General features: G+C 48.7%; 1 protein-coding gene across 1 annotated transcript in view; it reads right to left on the bottom strand.

Moving 5' to 3' along the window:
- MYOCD (myocardin) overlaps positions 1-7,034 on the bottom strand; it is a gene marked incomplete at both ends in the record, with an annotated part of 32,813 nt that extends 25,779 nt beyond the window's left edge. The window contains one exon of the mRNA XM_079544169.1: positions 6,980-7,034. Coding sequence (XP_079400295.1) covers positions 6,980-7,034 — 55 coding nt within the window. The remainder of the gene's footprint in view (positions 1-6,979) is intronic.
- Positions 7,035-17,069: the final 10,035 nt, after the last annotated feature.

Raw genomic sequence — 17,069 nt, 5'->3', positions numbered from 1 at the left:
GGAAGGGGAAGAGAGGAAAGAACAGCTTTTTTTGTCCTCATAAGCAACCTGCAGAGCTCTGCCAACAGCTCATGTTTACAACACGGCTTCCCTGGGCTGTGGGATGGAGCTGAATAGCAATCCCCTCCAGAGAAGTTCCCGAAGCACAAGGCTCCCTGAAATGCCATTGCGTGTCACTTTTCCATGTCGCTTTTCCATGTCCCCTGTACAAACCTTGTCTCACAATCACAGCAAGTGTTTAGTGAAGGCCTCACAAGAGATGATTGCCTGCTAAATTCTAGCACTTTTTAGGACTCCAATGGTGGACTCTCACTGTGAGGGAGAAGTGTAGCCTTTAATACCTGGTAAAGGACGCACATATGCAGTTCTCCTTATGCCAGGGTGAAGCTGATGGTTAGAAGATGCTGGCAAACCTTGCTGCTGGGGAAGTCTGAACCCTCCCATTGCCCCTGGTACCCAGCCAGTGTTGGTGCCTTGAAGCAGCCATCCTCAGCGCTGAACTTACAGAGTTGCTGGCCCATTCTTAAATCACAGGTAAAGAAGGAAAAGTTCATCCAGCTTTGTCTATTCAGGGCAAGCTAACAGATAATGTGAAGATGAGCATGTACAAATGCCAACCATTTCCAGCCCAAGTTCAATGAATTGAAGCAGTCATTTCATCCATTGAATGTTAATTCAGATACGGATCTCCTCAGTAGGATGCACACCTTGACTCTAAGGTGGTGGCATCTTAAGATATCATCTCCAAATCCTGATGCAAACCATCTGAAAGAAGCATAGTCACAGCCAGTGTCAGTCAGTAACACTGAACACCTCTGCAGGAAGACGAAAAGCAGCCACTACCTCCAGCAGCCTCCAATTGAGAACTGCAGCTTGTGGTTTTAGCCTTGCGTATTTCTCTTGTGATTAACAATGCTTAAAAGCCAGACTGGAAGAGCCTCTGGAACCATCCTGCCAATACCCCTTAGCTGCTTCATCAAGAGGATGCGAAATTCACTGAAGCTGTGTTTGACCCCAGCCACATTCCAGTGCTCTTCCTTTGCTATGTCTGGAGGCATGAGCTCTGAGTGCAGCCTGTGACTCACTTTGAGGTTGCTGTCACCTTCCAGATAAGGGAATGATTTTTTACTATGAATATTCATATTTTTCAGCAACCCTGCTTGCTCCTATGGCACCCCTTGATGAGAAATCCCTTCCTATACAATGCAAGGCAGGTCAGAACCAAACCAGTTATTTTACTCACGATCCTTTTGTGTTAGAAATATCCTTCTCTTCTGTCCTAGATCAAAGTCCCACTTAGTGACACAGCTTCTAGAAGCACTCTCTGTGGAGGGCTTATGTCATTGGTGCTGAGAAGCCCTCTGGGCATCAGTCATGGCTGGCTCTGCTGACCCCACTTTGATCACTGCTTGTGACTCGCTAGCAATAGTCATCATCCTCTCCAGGAGGTGACCTCAGAGCTTTAGGAAGCAAAAAGAACAGCTTGGACCTTGCCTGAACTACAGATGCTCTGGAAAAGCCCCGTTCAAATCACCCTTCCCAGGAGCAGGCAGACCTGGCTTCAGTCTGCAGTGGCTGCTCACCTCTGTGGCCTGAGCCTGCAGCTATTGGGGCCTTCCTGCCATAGCTGTGACTCCTGCATGCCTTGGCACAGGGTTCATCTGATTGCATAGCTGTGAAGGTTAGCGTATGTCATCTCAGCAGCCAGTCAGGATGGGATGAACCAGGGGCCTCATCACCTGCATCAGAACATCCCGCGTGCAAAAGCATGCAGAGCACCCTGGCAGGAGGCACACAGAGGCCTCTGTAGTGGGCTCAGGGCTCATAAGAGGAAGACATGGCTGGCTATTGTTAAATCACAGCCAGCAGTAGGCAAGGAGTCCAGAGGTCCCTTCCCACCAACACTTTTGTGGCTGTCAGAGTTGGTTCCCTGGAAATCCTGAGGCAGCACAAGGCTTGCTTGGGGCTCAGGTCAGCCTCACAGCTGCCCAGGTGGGGTTGCAGGGATGCCACTTCATCTTGATGTCTGTCTGAGCACCTGGCCCCATCTCTGGCAGACCCTCCCAGCTCCTGCACATGGCTACAAGTGAGATCTCCATAAGCTGGCTTCCTGACTGGGCTGCACCAGCACCTTAGCTCTGTTTGGAAGCTGCATTCACAACCAGTGCAATTGCTGTGCTCTCACCCTCCTTTGATGCAGTGTTGCTAGCAAAGGGGACAGCTGGGCAGTTGCCTGCTGCTTCCTGCATCACCTGGAGCCACTGGGCCAGTTCTGCTCATCTGCATAGCTGAGATGTGAACCAGTAGTTTGACCAGCAACTGAAGCTGGCAGTGATACCGATAAAAGCAAGAGTGAAGACACTGTCACCTCTGCTGACCAACCCAGCAGCTCATTCCTACCGTCCTTGGCCCCATAGCTGGGCTTTTAAGAACATGAGTGCAGCTGAGTGGGGTGCAGGATGAGGACTGCTCTGCTGGGACACCAGGGAGGTGGCAGTGCGTTGGGAATGGGCTGATGGGGAGGAGAGACTCCTGTTTTCAACAGCAGCGGCAGCAGCAGCAACGGCAGCTTAGCTGCATGTCAAACAACAGCTGAGAAAACATGAAACACCAGGCCCTGCCATGCTGGCTGTACACAGATGAATGCGGAGTCACCAGCACTCTTAGCTGGGTAATCAGCCAGGGTTTGGGCTGACACCACAAGCAGAGCAAAGCAGTGATCCATCAGAGCAGCTTAGGGCCTGCTGCCCTGAGTTTCCCCATGGATCTTGGACTCCCTGCTCTGCTGGTAGCCGGGACTCAGTGAATGGGTTTTTTTCTTTTTTTTTCTGTAGCATCACATCTCCAGGCCTCTGACACAACCTGTGTGAGATTCGTGTATGCAGAGAAGTTGGCAGACACAGCCCTGGAGAAGAGGCAGCTGTCGTCAGCCACTCCCAGCCAGGAGCTGCCTTGCAGCCAGCTTTGCCTCTACATGTGATGCTCAGTGCTTTGGGAGTGGATGTGTTTCCTCAAGTTTCTGTACTTCCTGGGAGGCCACACATCACCACAATGAAATCTCAGCTATATCAGTGAGAACAGCATCTCAAAACCCATATCCAGGTCCACAACTGGAAGAGTCTAAAGACTACATCTGGGTGACAAGAAGCACAGACCCACCACTATCAGGTGTCACCAGAAAGGCACAGGAGACCACTAAAGAACAACCAGCTGTGTTCATCACAACACACAACCCAACCCCTGCGAGAACACGCTGTCACCAGTCTTCCTTGGCACGATCCCCTCAGCCTCCCTTTGAGCAGTCTGCACGTCCTTCTCCTCAAGCACAGTGAGGTATGGCTCAATCTGCGCTGTAACACATGCCTAACTGACAGAGAAACAGATTTTTGACAGCTAAAACACCAAGGTACAAGATGCTGGAATGATAACGTAAACCCAACAATGGTCTATAATCAAGTCAGTGTTGTACAAAAACTTTATGAAATCACAAAACTGTTATCAGCTACAGATAGGCCATGGTCTGAACATAGGCGCTGGCTGTGACCTGAACGAATGCCTGATTGGAAAGGAAATATGTGCACACACATTTTCTTTGAAAAATGAAGATTCCACTCCCACGTCCAGTCTACCACCCTACCAAGACCTTCTGTCTTCTGCCATTAACAACCTGCAGATTTCAGTCCAAATCCCTCTCTCCACCATGGCAGACAGAATAATTTCATCTCCCATCTTGACCATCTTACCTCAAGCTCTAATTCTTTCCTCTATACAGGCAAGCAAGTCTTCGTTGAACATTCACATCTGTGCGTCCACAACCAGGCATGGATATTGCCCCTTGTACGGCACACGGAGACATGTTTATAGTGTTACACTTCCACTTTCCACCAATTATCTGGACTGCCACTGTTGTTATACCATCTAAACTCTCTTTCCTTATCGCTGAACAGCAAAGGTCAGAGGTAAGGTTAATTCTGCACTCGCCAGCTTTGTTTGCTCTGTCTGATGACAACACTTCTCTGCGTCTGGAGCACAATTGGTTTGTATTCAAAGCAGAAGATCACATAAATAATTGTCTCTGGGAAGAGTTAAATACTTTCTGGAACAGCCCTTCAATGTTCTGGTTGATTTAATGCAATCCCATTGACAACTGGAGCACATGCGATAGCATGGCAGGCTTGAAGAATCATAATTCCAGCAAAATTTGTCAGGATGACCTCAGATCAGTATATTTATCTTTGGCAAAAATAGACAAAATAAACACGCACACAAATCCTGGAGGAAGGGGAGAGGAAACCTAACGGCCTGCCACATGCTGGTGGTTGGATCTGGCTGCTCTGGAGCAGCTCCTGGTGCTCTGCACTGCGGGAACTGCATCTCTCCACATAGCACAGCTGTGCTGGTCCTTCTCTACAGGCCACCGGGAAGACAAGAGCAAGAGGAAACACTGTGGGACTGAAGGAGGATTACAGGGCACTGTGTGGAAAAGCCACCAACTCCAGCAGCCCGGCCTTCCCTGGGCAAAGTCTTCTGTGCTGCTCTTGCTGCTGGGTGGAAGCAAGGCACCCACAAAGCACTCCAGGAAGGACACTCACATGCCACCTCCTTCTCACTGCCACCTCTATACCCAACTATCTGCCTGCTGTGTGTCACAGATATCAAGGAGATTCTGGGATGAAGAAACAGCAAGTATGTCATGTATTTCTTGCACTCTCTAGCACACAAATGACTCTCTGCTGTTCAGTGTACGCAAACTTTGGAGAAACAACAAAAATGCGGTTATTAAGATTTACCCCAGCCTTTAATGACATTAGCATGGGATCCTTCAAGAGAGATTCTGACTTATCATGAGTCACAGAGCACAGTTAATCTTGCCAATACCCGGGGGGCTAGCAGAGCCTCATACCTGCCTGTGAAAGACCACTGCCAAAGCAAGGATGCACCATGAAGCTCTGCATCCCCCTGGCTGGTTCCTCACTTCCTGCTGTCACTCTGGGGTATGCAGCTACCAAGGCTGCACATGGAGCAGGGGCAGCAGAGAAAAATGTCCCTAAGAGACTTATGTAAAAGAGATTTCACTGCTTCAACCACATTATACTAGCTTTTTTTTTCATTGTCCTCCATGCTTCTAAAATCCAAAGAAGGCGGCAGCATTACTGATCTATTGGCACTCCTATGGCCGCGGCAATGCAAACGGCAAAGGGCAGTTGTGCATTGGGGATCTTGGCAGGCCTGACTCGACCTTAACAAATAGGCAGAGAAATCTCGTCAAATGGGAATCTTGTCTTTCACCAGGCAATAGTGAGGAGTGGCAGCTGTGGGAATCAGTCATGCACCAAAGAATGCCCCACAAATTGACTGCCCCAGAAATGCTGAAAGGCACGAGAATTTATGGGCGCAGTGACCCACAAAGTTTACTTTTACTGAAGAATCATTTGAAAAATATGTTTAGAGATCCCACTGTTGGTTCCACAATAAAGCCAGCTTACAAACAAAGCAGAAATGAGCCTCAAAAACAATACTGGTTCATTTGCAAAGAATGCAGGGACACACAGTGCAGCCCATCCTGCTTGCTTCAGAAAGGTGGCAGTGTTGCTTTGTAGTTGCTGGAGGAATTGTTACAGATTTTTTTTTCAAATGAACAGCAACGCAACATAATATACCAACAAAATCTAAGGAATGACTTAATCTAGTGAAATGTAAGATCAGAGTGATATGGAAACCACACCAAAGCCCTGGACCCAAGTTTTGTATAATTGAGCCAAACTAGGACACTCGTGTTTGCACACACACTCTTAGGTTTTCAACCAATTGCCAACTTTGCATTTGCTGAGAAAACAAAGTTTAAGTTGACCACCCAGCTATCTAAGAGATCCTGATAACACCACTCATGTCTACCATCAGTGTCATAAATCTCCAATCTCATTATCTGCAGCGCACAAGGAGGCACGCAGACACACACGCGCGCACACACACACACACATGCGGAACGGCTGACATGCCAGACCATCTGCCAACGTGACGGCCCGTCCTGCCCCACAGCATTGCGTGGGGCACATGCAGCTGGTTTGTCCCAACATCCCCACTGATAACTTCACAGCGAGGACTTTGCCCCTGTGACTGAAGCAAGCTCTGTCAATATTACAGTATGTTATATTCGTTAACAAACATTATGAGACACCCGCTCGGAAGCATAGCATACTTACTATAAATATAGCCAGCGAATAAAGGCATGAATATCCAGCAGAGGGTCTGATTTAGAAGGGACCGTCCCATAGTTCACCTTCACTCACCTTCACTCGTGCTGAGCGTCCTCTGAGCAGCCCCTTAGCGGAGCTCCCCCTGCCCTACGCGACTGAGACATGTTTTACTCGCAAACCCTCCGAGAGTGGCGATCAATTGTGTGGCTCTGGTTTTATTTCTCTGATGATGTCACTTTAAATACTTTTCATGTTCCATTTGTTATTTTTACTTCTAAAAATGACGCATTTCTTCAAATTCATTTTTCTCCAATTAGTCACAACTTTAATGGAACAAAGTCAGCTGCCTGCATGTCAGAGTGAGCGCCGGGCCCGTCCCCACCGCCGCTACCACCGCAGCCCCCGAGCACCTGGGACGGACAGACAGCGCTCCGTATGCTGCTTTTCACAGATGCCCTTCTGGCTTCCTGCCCAAATCCTATAATGTAGGGTCAGGGCAGGGGACCCGGCAAGTGCAATTTTGCCAAAACTAACCACAGGCATAAATTGAAGACAATAAAAAACCAGAAGAAGAAGAAAAAAAAAGAAGAAAGAAGCAGAGAGAAGGGAAGATGAATTTCTCCACTTGCAGAATAGCCTCTGTAAGAGCAAAGCTGTGACAACTCTATGACCCCCTGAATATTTTGCTCGCATGCTGCTTCCAAACATTTAATGCAAAACAGTCTGTGGCTGCGGCTTGCCAGAGAGAGAAGTTTTAAGAGAAATCTGGAGGTTTCCCCTACCTGATCTGAACTTGCTCCGAATCAGCAAGGAGTGCTCAGACCCCAGGAGTGTCATGGTGTCTTGGGGACCAGATCCAGACGCCCCTCACTTAAACCATTAACTTCCTCCAAAGAGAAAAGCTGGCCACGGCTAGTGCTCAGGATTCATCCAGCTCTCCCGGACCCTCTGGGTGCTTTTACAGCTGGCTGGTAAGAAGCAGCAAGTGGCTTTGAAAGATTTGGTCCCATCCAGTACTGACCCTCCACAGAAACCAACTGCTCCCCCTGTGCTGTGTTGAACTAATTAACTTTTCGCTAGCGGGAGCCTCCTCCCGCGCGGAGTTTACTACCAGCAGCTGGGTGTCCTGGCTGATGTCATCGTCTAGCGGGGAGCAGCGACTATCGGAAAGGGTCTTAGCAAAGACAGAAGTTTGATATCTGATACTAATTACTACCGGCCGGTACGCAGCCAATCAGGGCTCTCCCTGTCTCAGGGACTTTCGGAGCTGCTTGGAAATATCAACAGAGCGAAGGCTTAACTCTTTGCAGCGTGGTGCGGGACGGGCCCCGCACCTCTATGCGCTGTGTGGGCTGTGGGTTCCCTCTGAGCCCAAGGAAGGGTTGGCAGCTGGGCATGGCTTCACGAGTGGCAGTGCCCTCTCCATCAGAGAGAAGAAGGAGCATCGGAGGTGCCGCTGTGCTCTGCTGTCTCTCATCCAGCTCCTGCAGGTGGGCTGCGTACCTTCAGCTGCACAAACCTCCTGGTTTAGCTGCACCAACCTCCCGGGGACCCAGGGACTGCTTGGAGAAGCTGAAAGCATTTCAGCTGCATTTCCCTCCTGCAGTACAGGCATGGCCAGAGCTGCACTGCTTTGTGCCCACCTTTGTCAGCACGTGGCTGTGCCCATAGTATTGCCTTCTTGAGATGTTTGCATACTTCTTGAGATGTTTGCAGGTGCATAGGACAAATCCTCTTGTTCTCCTACTTGTGGCACTCAGAATAATGCCAAAGAAAAGAGGCAGGGTTTGAATCATGATCCACGTTTCCCATGCTACAGATGAGCAGTGTGACCCTGAGGAGGCTGGGCTCAGCCACCAGCTGGACATAGCTGCAGGGCAGGAAGCATCTCCACCTACCAAACATTCTCTCACAGAACAAAACCTTTCAGAAGACATGCTGAGTAAAGTGGTGCAGATCCTTTGAGGTTCCCCTTCCCAAGCCCACGTCTGGTTCACTTCAGGTAAATGTAAGAGAGGGAACTGACAGCACATTTTCCCTAGAAACAGAAGTCTTAAAAGCTGAGGACACATGGGACTCACCTGGGCAGGAAGCTATCCTTGTAGAGCATAAAATCCCACCTGAAAACTTCTTCAGATGTGATGGGTGTTTATCTTTTTCTTTCTTTCTCCTTCTCTTTTTTCTCCTTTCCTTTCTCCCTTCCTTCCATGGCTACTGTTCTACAGTTTCTGTTAGTCCAGTTATGCATTTTGGTTTGGTGATACAAATTTCAAGGCTTGCAGACCCATAGGCTCATGTTGCCAAAGACCCTTGGTACCTCGTAGCCCCAGCAGCCCTGCTTACATCCACACAGCACTGATGACTGTGTAGTGCTGGGTTTCCTGGCCATCATGTATTCCATGTTCTGAGCTGATTCCCAAAACGAGCTGGACCTGTGGCTTCCTTGTCATAGTACCTCTGATATTTCTTAATGTCTGAGAGGATTAAAATCACTGAAACAAATTCATGTCCAAGCACAGATCTGAAACAGAGCTCTGGAAACAGAGCCCTGCTGTACTGTCCAGCAATCTGGCCAGGAGTTTATTCCTTACTAATCTTGCCTAATGCTTGTTTCACTACTTGAAATGTCCTGTTTGATGGAGATTTCCTGATGAATAGTGCTTCATCCTGAAGCAAATGACACCATTTAACAGAACCACACCATGAACAGCCCAAGGACAAGACAGGGCTTGTCAACACCCATAGCCTCAGGCTACAGTTTCTTGCAGTGGAAATTCACTGCAAAATCCTGTAGGATTTACTCTCCCTGCCATTGAAAGCCCCACTCAGGTACCCACACTCCTTCTGGTGCCTGCAGGTTCCTCGTGATTCTCCATCCTTCATTGGGTGGACTCGCCCAGTGATTAAAGTACTTCTGTTTTCTAGCATGGACACATAAAATTGGGTAGAGAGATGATACCATAACTTTTCAGAGCAGTCTGGAGATGCATATGAAGTAGTGGATAAAACAGAACCAATATGAATATTCAGTTTTTGACTTACAGGAAACTTTTCACCTGGTCTCTTGTGTGAGTGTGGTGAAAACTCAGATTTGTTCCAAGGCAGAGAGCAAGGTATTATAATGAGTGACAGTCTGGAACGCTCAAGAAAAGCAAGTAGAAAAGTTGAGCAATGATCAACTGGGAAAAAGGATGAACAGTATGTTCATTAATGTTTCAGCTAGTAAACTGTTCAGTCAAATCCCAGAAGGTTCAAAAGATTTGGGTGTTACCTGACCCAACTGGGGAGCATGAGAGAGAGAAAGTAAATTCCTTACTTTCAGATCTGAAGGGAGGGTAAAACCTCCAAACTTCCCAAGTACGGAAGCCTGAGAGATGGAGTCATGCAAAAAGCACAGGTTCCTTGAGCCTGGGTCACTCTGAATGTGTGCAGTGGTAAGCGTATAAGGTGGTATCCGTGCCATCTGGGATAAAGCTTTTTAGTTAGATATACAGAGATTGTTCAACTGGATTAATTCTCACAATTGCTCATTAGAAATATGAAAGTCAGCCCTGAAGGCTAGTAGCTGTGCTTGATTGCTGCTGCTGCGGCTTTTTTCCCTCCTCTGGGGCATTTCAAGCTCATCAAGGGAAAGACTGTCACAGCTTACATTGGTTCTTTTTTTTCCCCCCTTTTTGAAAACTATATATATATCAGCTAAAGCCTGCTGGCCTATCACTGTCCTTTCCTTAAATTCCCAGATCCCCAGATTCTTTGTGGGGGCACTCTGCTGAATGACACTAAAAACAGAAAGGACAAAAGCACAAAGACTGAAGTATCTAATGAAGGTGCTTCATCTGGTGCATATGATTTCACCTGGAAAGTCACAATCTGGTTAAACCATAGTTTCTTCCAGATAACCTTGGTGCCTGGTGCTGCTCTCCGTACAGATGCCCGACCAGGAGGTGTTGGAGCCACCTGGTGGAGTCCCCTCTGTGCTCTCCTGAGAAGGGCATTGAAGCAGTCACTTTGGTACCCATTGGACAAGGGGACGACATTTCTCAAGTCTGAAGTGACCCTCTTTCCTGATCTGGAACTGCCAGTGCAGGCCTCAGAAGTGTGGGGATGCACAGAGGTCGATCCTTTTTCCCACTGTATGAATTATTTGCATTTATTGACATTGAATTTCATCTGGTGTTATCTTTCATGTGTTCAGCATGAAGAGAATCTTCTGCAAGTCTTTGGAGGAAGATTTACTTCTGACTGCTTTGGTCATTTTTGAATCATCAGCCCTCTTCAATGGTGCTTCTGCTGAGCAGTCCCCTCCAAACACACATTCTTTTGTCACTCCACAGTCACCACACTCTAGTGTTAAAAAATGACCATTTACTCCCATATCTTAGAAGTCATTCAAACCTGGAAGACTCTTCCACTTCCTACAAACAGATTTGGAGCTGGGGGTGTCTGAGCAGAGATCTCATTGGCTAACTCATGGCAAATTTCTTCTGAAGTCCCTTCTGATGCTACTTCAACAGCTCCTTAGACACAGTGCTAGGAAAGTCGGTCCTCAGCATACTGGTATGCCTGGAGATGTTACCCCTGCTCCCTGTCCTTCCTCATTTCTTCTGGTGATGCTTGCAATGGCTGTTCCTCTCTCCCTGGAATGCTTTAAATAGTCTGCCATTTGTTTATCCCAAATGAGAGCAGAGCTCTGCCCTTGACCAGCAAGATAAACAAGACAGGTAAGATGCACACATGTTAGGGATCAGCAAGGCACTTCATGCGCTCCATCAGACATGGCTCTGAACTACCTGTGGCCCACGGCCACCTGTCCATCTGGCATCCTCTCAGAGAATTAGCTGAAGCCCAATGTGCTCTCCTCCCATCCTTGCCCCACCACTCCACCCCTGGGGAGCAGCCCAGTAAAACCTGTCTCCAAACCTCACAAAGTCTCTGGTCACTGTCCACATTTCTCAGAATATGGTGCAACCTCCAGGAGAGGACCTGTCTCCACAGCTGACTCAGCTGCTGAATTCATAGTCCAGAGATGGTGTTCCCCTGCACTGGTCATTATGGGAGAGTCAGCCTGTCTGCATGTATCCCTGACAACCTCAAGAAACAGAGGTAAGCTGTCCCGAGTAAATCTCAGACCGGAGACAAGGAGGGTGCACAGAAACTGAGATCAGACACAGATACTGAGCCATTTGCCTGGAGGTTATCTGCTTTTGATAGCATGGGAACAGAGCATATACCGTTCCACACGTGTTCATGTGTTTCCAGAGCTCATGCTGCCCAATCCTCTGTGTGTGTGAGCCCATTTGCCACCAGGCACTGTGCTGCCCCATGGCACTGCTCGGCTCTGAGCACAGCCGGCACGGCCACTGCTGCCACTTCACTCTGGCAGATGAAACAAGCCTGTAGGTACGCAAATACTAAGTCCAGCATTGCTCCCCATTCTTCTGTTTCCAGCACTTCCATAGGCACCTTTGCTATAATGAAGTCTTACTGACTTCAGTGAGTGAAAGAGTGAAGGAGCCTTAAATACCAGCATAAATTACTCACGGTAGGGAATTCCTTTGAACTGAGAAGTCACACCCCAGAGCCACAAGGATATCAGCTCTGTGTTGCTCACCAGATACCAGGAAGCAGTCCCTTCTAATCTCCCAGCACACCCTATTGTTTATGGTACTGATTTATTTTAAAGCAGATTGTTTGTTTCTATGTAGATTTGCATCTGTGGGAAAAAGACCGAAAGGAGCTGATGTTTCTGCATGATCCCCCAGGGGACTCAGAGGATCAGTGTGTGACACAGTGCCTGTGCCACGGGCAGCATGAGTCCAGCAGGTCTGAGAGCAGCAGAGCAGCAGCTACAGCAGTGATATCTCCTAGATCCCAGCCTGGGCTGTGCTGCCAGATGAGTCTGGGCTCTGCCTCCTGCCATTTCACCTTTGTGCAAGGGATCCATTCTGCCTGGTGCACTGGACAGGAGAGCCAGCCAGCCAGCCAGCCCTGTGCCCAAGAAGCAGCTTGCAGCCTGCACAGCCTGCACCTGCCATTTTGCTTGTGTAACCCAGCTACTGTGGGTGTTGATGCCACTTGGTGGTGGTGTCAGCAGCTCCTGAATTCAGCAAGCCAGACTCACCACAGGGCATAGAGTTAGATGTAATGCCAAGTAAAAAGGTCCTGCAGACATTTTACAACTGTCCATGCAGGTGATTCTTCCCCAAAGCTGGTGCCCTGCCATGTCTGTGCACACCATTCTCTCCAGGAGCATGAGCGTGGTTTGTCTTTCACTTCTCTCTAATGCCCTACAGCTCCATGGGGAGACTGGGGGCAGATCTTCCTGTTAATAGGTCCCAGTGATGGAAACCCTGACCAATGCAGCCAACTGAAGTTAGGGCAGATTGGAACGTCCTCCTCTGAGACTGCCCCAGCAGAGTTCCAGCTGTGCTTCAGGCATGACCTTCTGGAACCTGCAAACAAATGACTGTCTACTGCACGCCTGAGAGTAACAGAAGAAGTTCTATGGGTCTCATATGGCAGTAGGATACTCCTGTCCATGATCTGGGACAGGCAGTGCTTTTCTGAGTGTGAGCCAGCAAAGCCGCAGTGTCTCTGTCACTGTGAAGCAGAGGTGGCCTCTAGGGAAAAACTCAGAATGTTCCTAGCTTGGTCTTAGCTAAGGGCTTGGCCCAGAGCTTAAGATTTTTTCAGTTGGGAGCTGTGAGTATGGATGGTCCCACGCAGCCCACTCCTTCCCTTCTGCCTGTCTTAAATTGGCTGATCTGCCACTGCCAGTCATTGTGGCTGGTCCTTCACCTCTCTGTGTCCTCAGTGAGCCCGAGGGCAGGAATTCAGAGTGGAGATGTCATGAGCTCTTCCCAGTTCTGACAGCTTGAATTCAAGCTGTGAACTATTTATCACAATGCTACAAACATCCAAGCAAGGTCTCTTAATTTATGAAGGTCCGGTAGATGTTATGCAATTGACAACATGAACACAAAAATACTTCTGCACTTTACTAACGCTACTATGAAGCTGTCTGATGTTTTCATCATAATATTTACTTCTCTGCAAATGCTCTAAATTCTCCAATCCCAATTCAAAACAGAAAGATCAGAGAATGAAAATAGGGACATGACATAGCTGTTTAAAGATTATGTAAAATGTTTTCTACTAGCGTAAATATTTGATTGTAAAACTCTGCCTGTTGTGCTTACAGAGCAGGGTGTGCAGGGAGTGGTTCTGTCTCACATCTCAGGGCCACGGTGGGACAGAGGTGGTGGGGAGCAAAAGGCCCAAAGCCCAGTTTGCCCAGGAAGGTGACCAGACAGGTGGCACTGGGACGGGAACATGCTGTTGTGAGCTGTGAACATGCTGTCAGGTTGAGCAGTGCATTGCTGGAGCTCAAGATGCAGGCAGGTGCTTAATGCGCCCGCCCCGAGCTCTGGTGGCTTGCTGGCTAAGTGGAAATGGGAAGGGAGCAAAGCAATGGCAAAGGCAGTGTCAGCTCTGGAGCTCCCAGCTGACTGCCTCTGCTGACCTCCAAGTGCTGAGATGCTGCAGAATGATGCTGGGCAGCACATGGGTGTCTGCAGGGGCTGCACAAGCCCTGTTAGCCCGCGGGAGGGTCTCTGTGGCCAGGCATAGCAGAAACCATCTGACTTTAGACCTAAAGGTGTCTGAGCATTCACGTCCAGCAGAGTGGCCTGGTGCTGTTCCCTCTGCAGGGGGACTCTGAGCAAGTCACAGTCTCTTTTTTGTTTCCTTATCTCTAAACAATGGATAATGAGGCTAACCCCTCCACAAAGCACTTGGAAAACTCCCACCAGAAGGGTAAGATAAAGGCTGTATTGTTGTAAGTCCCGCAGCAGCTCTAAATCTTGAGGTTTCACTACAAAGCAGCCTGCCCAGCCCTACCTCTGCTGCATCGAGGGAGGGCAGTGACGGTGAATTGAGCATTTCCATCTACATCCCCTCCTCCTGCCCGCCAAGCTCTGCAGTCCAGCCCTAAGTGAGAAGTGTGCTTTGAGGCAGGGACTGTGTCAGGCTCTGCCCAGCGGTGCAAAGCTGGTCGGGGTGAGCAGAGCTAAAGCCCCTGATATACATCGGATGGGTTGGGAGCATTATGTATTTCTGGAATGCCTTCTGGTCTTTATTAAAATGAAACCACAGCCAGCCCAAGAGAGCTCATCGCCCAGGCACGGGGCCAAGTATAAGTTACTTCTACAAATATTTATTTAACCATATCAATGACAAACTCTTTTGTATAAATGTTTTTATTTAATCATAATTTACCAATTATTTTAAATCAATTGTTTGCCTGGTTTCTAAACACTAATCAAGAGGCTTGCATTAGCATTACTCAGGCGGATTAGATGCATTATTTCTCTGAAGCTTGTGCCATTGCTTGCCTGCCTTGGCCAAGGAAGAGGGTGCAGATGGATCCCAAATTTCACTTTGATTGTCAGATTCCTGGAGGACCCCACTGGCAGCACTGCCAGCCGTCCCCACCCAGGTGACCTCTGGGCTCAGAGGCATTCCTCAGCCACAGGGGCTCATGGATGCTGATCCCACCTGAGCTGCTCAGGATGAGATTCCCTTTGGCTTCCCTGGGTCCCTGCTCTCGCAGAGCTGCCGGCCCTGTCACAGATGCTGCCAGCTCCCTGTTCTGCTGCTGCTCACCCCTCATGCCCAAGCCTGGACTTGTCACAGTGTAGAAATTCCTCAGTGCCCCTTCAGCCCAGGGTCTCTGGCAAGAATTTATGAGCGTGCATGAGGCTGCTCAGGGCAGAACAGGAGCCCATGGATGCACGTATTTGCCCATGGTGTCCAGCCCCACTCCCAACCCTCTGGGCTCCCTCACCATTGCAAGAACGTCCCAGAAGGCCCTGTCTTCTTTTACCCCAGCTCTCTCACATGAGTCCTGTCCACCTCTCTGTGCCCAGGTGATGCTCAAAAACAGAGACTTCTGCAGGGCCCTGCCTCCTCCAGAGCACTTTGAGATGTGTCAGGATACTGTGTACAGAGCCGCTGGGCGCCGGGTGCTGCTGTGCTCCATGCAGAGCACTGTGTCCCTTGCAGCAGCCAGAACAGCACTGCTGAGCAGCCCGTGGTGAGAGCAGGGCGCTGCGAGCTGCTCCTGTTGTTTATTTACAGGATTTCAGGCTGCTACTGTCTTGCACCTTGGCTCGCCTGCTGCAAGCACAGGCTCTGCAGGGAGCTCTGTGCTCAAGCAAGCGGCTGCTCAGTGTCTGCTGCTGGGACAGGGCTGGCCTCAGTGGAGCTTCCCACCTCCCCCCCAAAAACTCCTCCCTGTCTGATCCTCCCCCTGGAAAACACCTCAGGGTCTCTTTGACATGAGATTTCAAAAAAATTTCTTCCAAGATAATCAAACCCCCAAAAACACAAAGTCAAACTGGGCAGGTTTGAGGTAATCCTCAGATTTACCTACTGCTTTAAAAATTATGAAAACAGAAAGCAATGCTAGGTAGATCCTTTGAAGACTTAAGTATGGTGCTTTTTTTCCTCTGGGTGATGAGGAATAGACTCACTGCTAGAGATGCCGCAGCACGGCACTTCAAAACACTTAGCTGCATGGCCTTGCAGCCATACCTCTGCAGTAAGAAAGCAGGAAAATGATGGTAACAGGGAGCTTCCTACTGTTGACACATAAACAAAGGGAAAGTTATTTGGACAGGGCTCTGAAATACTGTGTAAACACAGACCTAATGTAATAACGCAGATGCAGAGCAAACCCTTGGAAAGAAAATAATTATTCACATGATGCTAAAAAGCATTTTCATGCCTCTTTTGAGGGAAAATGAACCAAGAGGAGGTCCGTGTCCTTGGTTTTTACAATATCCTATTTTCTACAAATCTGCTTTTAGAAATGAATGTTTTCACTTCTTCCTTGAAAGTTCTGTAGGCGGTTTTGGAGCCTCCCATCTCCAAGTAGGAAGGAAGAGGCTCTGTGAGAAGTCTACACCTGACCTGTGCCGTTCTGTCCTCAAGCTGGTGGAAGGGGGCTGCCCAGGGATGAAGAAGGGCTCTGGGCATCACTGTAAGAAGGGTCTGCTCTCCTCAAAGTATGAGGTCTGCTGTTTCGTGAGATCCATACTCATCCTTCCCAATGTGTCTGTCTCCAAATTAGGTCCAGAGTTCAGCTTCTCTTTTGTACAGGCAGGGACAAAAGCAGGTGCTGGCAGAGGGCCATTCCCTTTGCTTATCTAGCACCTTGAGCTCAGACTGGGACAACGGGCCTTTGGAGGAAACATTCTTCTTCCGTCAAGCAGAGAGGAAGCCTAGATGACAGCTAAGACTAGATCCTAACTTTCAGATAATGGATGCGAGTGAAGAATCCCATCAGAAGTGGCCGAGACTAATGGACAGAGGGGAAGGTTGGTCACCATACAGTGTGGGAAGAGGAGCGTAGAGAAAGTTATAAAGACCAAAGACTCCTGGTGAAACGAGGGCAGTACTGTGATATAGTGCATACCTGCTAAATGAGCAGGTATGAAGTTGTGGAAACTGATTTCAAGCAGTACTGGGTAGCGCTGTTAGAAAGCACGTAAAGGAAAAAGGTCAGGAAAACCTGGCAGTTTTGTTATAACCAACGTAACAAGCAGCTGGGATGAACAGTGCAGCAAGCCCTGTCTTGCCTTCTCCTCACCTTTTCTTCAGCCCTCTCCTAAAATCCACTCCAGCTGGCCATGTAGATACATTAAAAGAGCTGTGGTGTTTATGAACAAAGCACAAAGCTTGTCAGTCTTAAGACTTAACAGAACTAAGATGTGGAGGTACTGCCAACTTGTGCTCCATTAGCTGGGACAGCCTGTCATCATCTTCCTATGGCCATGTGAGGTATGCTGGTATTGCTTCAGCCCAATCTTA

The sequence above is a fragment of the Tetrao urogallus genome (assembly GCF_951394365.1).
Source record: "Tetrao urogallus genome assembly, chromosome: 18".
Classification (NCBI taxonomy): Eukaryota; Metazoa; Chordata; class Aves; order Galliformes; family Phasianidae; genus Tetrao; species Tetrao urogallus.
The sequence above is the reverse complement of the archived record's forward strand: the minus strand, read 5'-3'. Positions and strand labels throughout refer to the sequence as shown.